We start from the raw sequence: 7,222 nt of genomic DNA on the forward strand, positions 1-7,222 counted from the left end.
TGTGATGTGGCAGCTGCTTCTTGGTGGCTGATTTAGAAAGGAAACTAACAAATGGATGAAGAAACTTGGGAGAGAAATGGAGGGGAAAGGAAGGGAAAAATGAACAGAGCTGCAGATGAAAAAAGGAAGGGATTCAGGATGGATGTTGGACTTGACCAAGACCTTAAACTGCAGAATTCAATGACACCGAAAGGGAAAATGATGAAATATGCGAGGAGAAAAACCTGTTAATACCGTACTATAATTTTGTTAAACCATAAAAGCCATGAGATAAAATTTGAGTTTCACCCCATCACACTCTCCCAAAGCGGGGATCAGTTTTCAGACCAGAAATTACACATCCCTCAACTAAAGCATTGCTAGTTTAACCATGGTTTCTGGTGCTGCTGCCCTTGGTGAAGTGATTCCAGTGGTTGGGTGGATGCAACACACGAAGCCGAAAAAAACTGGCTGACGTTGGAGCCCAAGGTCTATCTTGGGCAGGTAGGACCACCAGGTGGAGGTTTTGGCCACAGGAAGCCATCAGCCTCCCTTTCGAGAAATGGGGGTCTCAACCCCCACCATGAGGTATTGCTGACCCCAATGAATATATTTACACCCTCCTTAAACTATAAAGCAGACATGTCAAACACAAGGCCCTAAGGATGCAGCCCGCTGGATGCAGCCCGCGAAGTGGTTTCATGTGGCCTATGAAGCCATCCTGGAAACAGTGAGGGAACGGCCCCCACTGTCTTTGCCCTGGCCCAGGCTGTCCGGGAGCCAATGTACAATTTTGTGGTAGCCATCTATGCTGAAACGCATTCAGTCTTAGCTCCACAAGGCCATCTGGAAACAGCGAGGAACCAGCTCCTGCCGTGTCAGCCCCGCCCCCTGGGTGCATGCTGGGGAGGTGTCAACCTTTGTGAGGAATGAAGAAATGCACCATCGCCTGGAAGTGGCCAGCAAATGGCCCTCACCTACTTCACAAATCCGGCTTGATGGGCTCTGGGGGAGGGGTTTCAGCAGGCAGTGAGGCTCCTCCAGTGGACCATGCCTTGGCACTTGCCCTGGTCCCACCCCCTTCTGCCAGAAACCCTCAGATCTGTCCCACTGCTGCCCTGGCCCCCACAGGCACCCTTGGAAAGAACGATGTAGAGCTGGCCACACCCACCCAGCAGGCCACACCCACTCCATCCAGGCCCACCCAGTAGGCCGCACCCACCCGGCCCCCGAGGGCAACTGCAATGCTGATGCGGCCCTCAATGAAATTGAGTTTGACACACCTCCTTAAAGAAATAATAAAAAGCCATTTTAGGAGGACCCCATGTTCAGTCTCTAGTGGCCCAAAGTACAATGTCCATGAATAACGACATAGGTTGTCCTCTCTGCCTTAGAGCTACCTGCATATAAAAGTCAATGTGGCTGGGGTCTTCGCTGTGTTTTCTCACATCATAGAACAGCACACACACACACCCAACTGAGAAAAAGAAAAAGGCAGGAATCATTAACAATTTGGGCAGGCAAATGGGGAGCAACAGGGAAAGCCGTGATAGCGCAGTGGTTAGAATGCAATATTGCAGGCTAATTCTGCCGACTGTCAGCAGTTCAATTCTCACCAGCTCAAGGTTAATTCGCCCTTCCATCCTTCCGAGGTCGTTAAAAGGAGGACCCAGATTGTTGGGGGACAATATGCCGATCCTGTAAACCACTTACGGCTGTAAAGCATTGTGAAGCGGTATATATGTCTAAGTGCTATCTCTGTTCTGTCAGCCATCATGAATATTTCTCTCTTCTTTTCTTCTTTTTCCTTCATCCAGCAGTTGGCACCGGGAAAAGTGGACAAAGTTCCAGTTAGATTTTCTGCGTTTAGAAAGCCCTGCAACTGAGAAGGCGCCGGAAATTATGCTGGGTGGAGAAATACTTCAATAGAAGGTCCCCTCAGAAGAACCAGGAGAGACTCTTCAAGTGCTCTGAGTGCGGGATATTCTTTGCTCACAAATCCCTCCTTTTGATTAACCAGAAGCTGCACATGAGGAATGGATCCCATCTGTGTTTGAAGTGTGGGAACTCGTTTCGTGGCTGTGGAGCTTTGCCAAACATCTCTGGAGCCACCCTGGACTGAAGCCCTACAAATGTGGAGAGTGTGGGAAGCATTTTGCTAAAAGGCTGGGACATCGGAGCTCCTTAGCGTATCCACCAGGGAAAGAGACCTCAGGAAGGTCTCAGTGTTTTTCCAGGCCTCAGAACAGCCCAACTGAAGAGGAACCCTGCAATTGTGTGCAATGTGGGCTTTGCCTTTCTCAAAATTCAGAGATGCTTAAAAATCAACAAATCCACACTGGACAAAAACTTTATCAATGTTTGTAGTGTAGAAAATCTTTTGTTCGAAAAAGAAGTGTCAAAATCCACAGGAAAATTCACATGGAAATAAAACCTTATAAATGCTTCGTGTGTGGAAAATGTTTCACTCGGAATTCATCTCTTTGCAAACATACTAAAACACACAAAGAGGAGGAAAGCAGAACGTGCCTAAAATGTGGGAAATGTTTTTCCACGAAATCATCCCTGCAACGACATCAGACAGTCCACACTGGAGAAAGACCCCATGAATGCCCACAATGTGAGAAACGATTTGGGAGTCCTTCCGCACTTTGGAGTCACCAAAAGACACACACGGGAGAAAAACCTTATAAATGTAACGATTGTGAGAAATGTTTTGCTCTAAAGGAAAATCTTTTTCGACATCAGACTATCCACACAGGGAAGAAGCCCTATCAGTGCATCGAGTGTGGAAAATCTTTTGGTACGATATCAAGCTTCGGACATCATAAGAAAATTCACAGAGGGGAAAAAAAATTCAAATGTTTAGACTGTGGGAGAGCATTTATTCGTTCATCTCATCTTAGAAGACACTGGCAAGTCCATATAGGAGAGAAGCCCCATAAATGCTCGGAGTGCGATAAATGTTTTTCTACGAAAAATAGACTTTTGATACATCAGAGAACCCACAGTGGAGAGAAACCATATAAATGTCCGGAGTGTGGGAAGTCTTTTCCTTGCGAAGAATATCTTAAAAAACACCAGACGATTCACACAGGAAAAAAACGTATCAGGTCTGTGCAGAAAAATAAAATGTGCTCAGAATGTGGGAGATGTTTCTCCCAAAGGACACACCTAATTCGACACGAGAGAGTTCACACTGGAGACAGGCCCTATCAATGCCCAGAATGCGACAAGCGATTTTTGGATTCTCCTGAACTCCGGAGACACCAGAAGGCGCACACAGGAGAGAAACCCTATAAATGTGGGGAGTGTGCGAAAGGTTTTCTCACAGCAACACAGCTTCGGGTTCATGAGAGAATCCACACAGGGGAGAAGCCGTACAAATGTTTGGAGTGTGGCAAATGCTTCTCCCGGAAAGAACACCTTGGACGTCATGAAAAGGTCCATACAGGAGTGAACCTCATAGAGCGTAGAAATGTTTTGCTCAAAGGGGAGACATCAGAAGAATCAGCGTACAGGAGAGTAAAGGTAAAGAGATCAACTGATTGCAAAACAAAACGTTTTCTCACAGCAACACTGCTTCGGGTTCATGAGAGAATCCACACAGGGGAGAAGCCGTACAAATGTGTGGAGTGTGGGAAATGCTTTTCTCGAAAACAACACCTCGTACGTCATCAAAAGGTCCATAAAAGACTGAAGCCATAAAGACTCTTAGAGTGTAGAAACGTTTTGCTCAAAAGGGAGATATCAGAAAACTTACATGGGAAAAGGCCTTACAGGCCCTGATGGTGGAACAGTTTTTCACAGTTTTTCATAGTTGTTCAACCCTTAGAAGTCAGGTAAGAGTTCCTAAAGGGGGGGGAATTAGAAACTCTTAAATCATGAGAGAGCATTTTTTTGTCAATCATCCCTTAAAAATCATACTCTAATCCATATAGGAAAGATGCAGCATAAATGTTTGGAGTGTGATGTATGTTTAGCCTGAAAGAATACTCTTTTTCAGCATCAGTGAATTCTTACTGGAGAGAAACTTTATCAGGGCTTAGAATGTGGCAAAGGTTTTCATCTGATAATCAGATCTTGAGATGCACATGAAAAATCCACACAGCAGAAAAACCTTAACAAGTGTGTAGCATGAGAAAACGTTTCCTTGCCAATTGGAACATCTTGTATTCTGGACCGTATAGCTCTATGTAACCTCGTATAGGTCTATGTAACCCTAACTAGAGAGCACGTATCAGTATGTTAGTAATGGGTCAGTGGGAGGAGTTTCTAAAGGGCTTTGGGAGACCTCCTGGACACTAGCCACAGGGGAATTCCTTTGTTCATCCAGCTAATGGCTTCCAGCCACACGGCTTGGAGAGCCTATACCAACATGTGATGTTTATGCAAAGCAGAGGGGAAAATCTATCATCAATTTACCTATGGAAATGAACAGAGAGATGTAATATACAGAAGTAACATCGTAAAAGCAAGTATTTACTCTGAATAAACATTTTTCTCTTTTATAATTATTTCTATTGAGTTGTCTATCTGCCTTAGATTGGACATAGAAGAAGGTTGTCCTGTCTGGGCAGAATAGTAAATTGATGAGATTAATTTTCCTCTGATCTACAACAGTTTAAAGAAGTAAAGCAAAGATTCTCTTGCATGTGAAAGTAACTCGATGTGGCTGATTTCATCGCCTGCAACAGTAAAGTCAGTGTGTCTGTTTGGGAGACAGCGTTTAAAAGAAGGTGTGATTAGCATTGTTTTGTTAATTTGCTGTTAACTCTGCAGGCCAATGTTTTAAAGCAAAAATTTATTGCATGTGAAGGCTGCATCTCTGAAATCAAGGAGCATGGGCTGTCACACCCCTCCCCTTCTCTTTGCCAGCAACTTCAAATAGCTTGGGGCAATGAGAGAATTGTTTCAGAAGACTGTCTGTACACCTATTTCCATTTGCAAAAGAACTGTTTAAAACTGCCTCTAAAGTTCAGATAAAGGCTTGGAAAGGATGATACACCACCACCCTTGTTATATTCTACGTTTGGAATGCAGCCAAATGCTGCCTTCATTGTCCGCAAGCTAGCAACAGGTTGCCAAGGAAAGCAATCAAGTCATTAACTTTTTCACTCAGCCACAGCGCTGGTGAAAGGAGCTAAACCCCCCCCTCCCTTAGGAATGCTTGGAATTTCAATCAATGTCAATGGAATAAAAAAGCATCTGGTTTCAGAGGCAGAACCAATCTAGCAATGCAGTAGCGTCCCCTGGTGGTCAATTTGTTTTTTCCTTCAGCAATCTTCTAGCAATTAAATGTGGATTACAACAACTTGATAATTAATTCAGCACATAGCAGGCTCATACCAAGCCAAGCTAAGAGTACCCCATAGAGGGAAAGAAGGTACTTCACTGCACGCATCACTAACTACACAGAGTGAATGTTAGCTAAAGTGCAAGTTACTTAAATTTATCCCAAGCTACCAACACCCCCTAAAAGGGCACAGAGTGAACTTCACCAAAGTATTCACTCACTCAAGCTGAAGACCAAGTTGTTCCAGTTTGAGGGAATTAAGGAGAAGAACAAGCAGAGCCAATTATCCTTGCTTATTATCACAAGCTTAAGACCAAGGGGTTCCAGCCTGCAACTTAACGGCCAGGTGGGAGTTTGTAGCTGTACATTCTCTCAGTGGCCACTAGCAGTAACGTGGTAATAGGAAGAATTTGGCTGGCCTTTCTTCAGATGCCCCCTAGTGGTTAAAGGAGGCACTACACACAAGCCTTTAATCACGCCCAGAGAAAGCCCTCTAGTGGACAAAGGCTATACATCAAAGGAAGAGCACCCTGGTAGCTGACCCGCAGGAAGTGACCCCTAGTGGTGAAAGGGTGAATTGCGCTGAAGCACCCACAAGCACAGGAGAATGCACCCAGTGGCGCCTCCACCCACAGACAGCACCTTTGAAGCTGATCCACAAGCAGCGACCCCTAATGGCCAAAAATAGAAGTTCAACTAATTTGCTTCTAAATAACTAGGAAGTATACTGAACCTATCCTAGCCATGGCAGAGTGTCCCACTGAGTTAGATAAAGGGGTTCAACCAACCAGCCTAGTTGAGACACCCCAACCAGCCGCCAAGGAGAAATGCTGCAAACAGCCAACTTTGACCCACACACAGGCTGAAGCTCAAGCCTCAGCAAGGCCAAAGATGTCTCAGGGTCACTATGGTCTGAGACAACAAAGAAAGCCTACAGAAGCCATGCATGCACATCTGATGGAAAAATGGAACACCATCCACAGGCGCCATGAAAGAGGCTGGGAGAGATTACACAAACTCTACCAAGAGCAAAAGGAGGAACTCTCCCTTGAACGTGCGCATGTAGTGGAAGGAGATAAAGAAGACGTCTTTGTGCAATGGATGGACTTCGAACAGCAATTCGAGGACATTAAGGAGCAATTGAGAGACTCAAGAGTCGATAGCGAGATGCAAAGCCTCAGGTTACTGAACGAGGAACGTAAGAAGCTTCTGGAGAGCCCACAACGCCCCCCGAGCCCAAGCTTCACACCAGAGACAGACTGGTCGACAGGGCCGAGTCCGAAGTTTCCCGCCATTCACATGCACCGTCTCAAAGGTCGCATGTGGCTCCGTCTCGTATGTCTGGAAAGTCCTCATCCTTCCGCCACATATCCAAGGCACATTCCAGCGTGTCCCAACAATCGCACGTCACAAGCGCCTCCCGCCATTCAAAGGCATCTTTTCGCCAGAGCCAAGCATCTCGAGCCTCAGGGGCAGAGAGCATTGCCGCCCGTCTCAGGGAAGCACGAATCAATACCGCAATGGCTGACGTCGCTGCACAAGCAGCAGTAGAAGCAACATAAAGAAGACTTAGCCAAAGTGGAAACGGCAACAGCTCTATGTGTAGCAGAAGCAGAGCGAGAGCAAAGAGAAGCTCAGACCAACTTTGAGATTTTCCAGCGACAACGAAGAACAAAAGAGGCAGCCGCAATAGAAGCGATCCTGCAGAGAGAGCTGAAAGATGCCACATCTATGCCCAAATTGGAAGGGCTAGGAAGAGAAAGCCCTCATAACCGTGTGCAGGCCTATGTGGACAACCAAAGCGCGTTTCAACGTGAACAGGTGAGACCACAGCCAGCCACAAGCCCCCCAAGACCGAGTAGACGAACAGAAAAATCTCAATGGTCAGATGCGCTGGTCAGCCACAGGGTTGATGTCGTGACAACTAGGCCACGAGTTCTTCCCACC

General features: G+C 46.1%; 1 protein-coding gene across 1 annotated transcript in view; it reads left to right on the plus strand.

Moving 5' to 3' along the window:
* The first annotated feature begins 541 nt into the window (after positions 1–541).
* Positions 542–7,222, plus strand: part of LOC107290740 (zinc finger protein OZF-like) — a 27,023-nt gene continuing 20,342 nt past the window's right edge. Inside the window, exons 1-4 of the mRNA XM_015819645.1 lie at positions 542–567; positions 1,797–1,888; positions 2,000–2,168; positions 2,352–3,510. Coding sequence (XP_015675131.1) covers positions 542–567; positions 1,797–1,888; positions 2,000–2,168; positions 2,352–3,510 — 1,446 coding nt within the window. The remainder of the gene's footprint in view (positions 568–1,796; positions 1,889–1,999; positions 2,169–2,351; positions 3,511–7,222) is intronic.

This window comes from Protobothrops mucrosquamatus, unplaced genomic scaffold (assembly GCF_001527695.2).
Source record: "Protobothrops mucrosquamatus isolate PMUCROS unplaced genomic scaffold, P.Mucros_1.0 scaffold962, whole genome shotgun sequence".
Classification (NCBI taxonomy): domain Eukaryota; kingdom Metazoa; phylum Chordata; class Lepidosauria; order Squamata; family Viperidae; genus Protobothrops; species Protobothrops mucrosquamatus.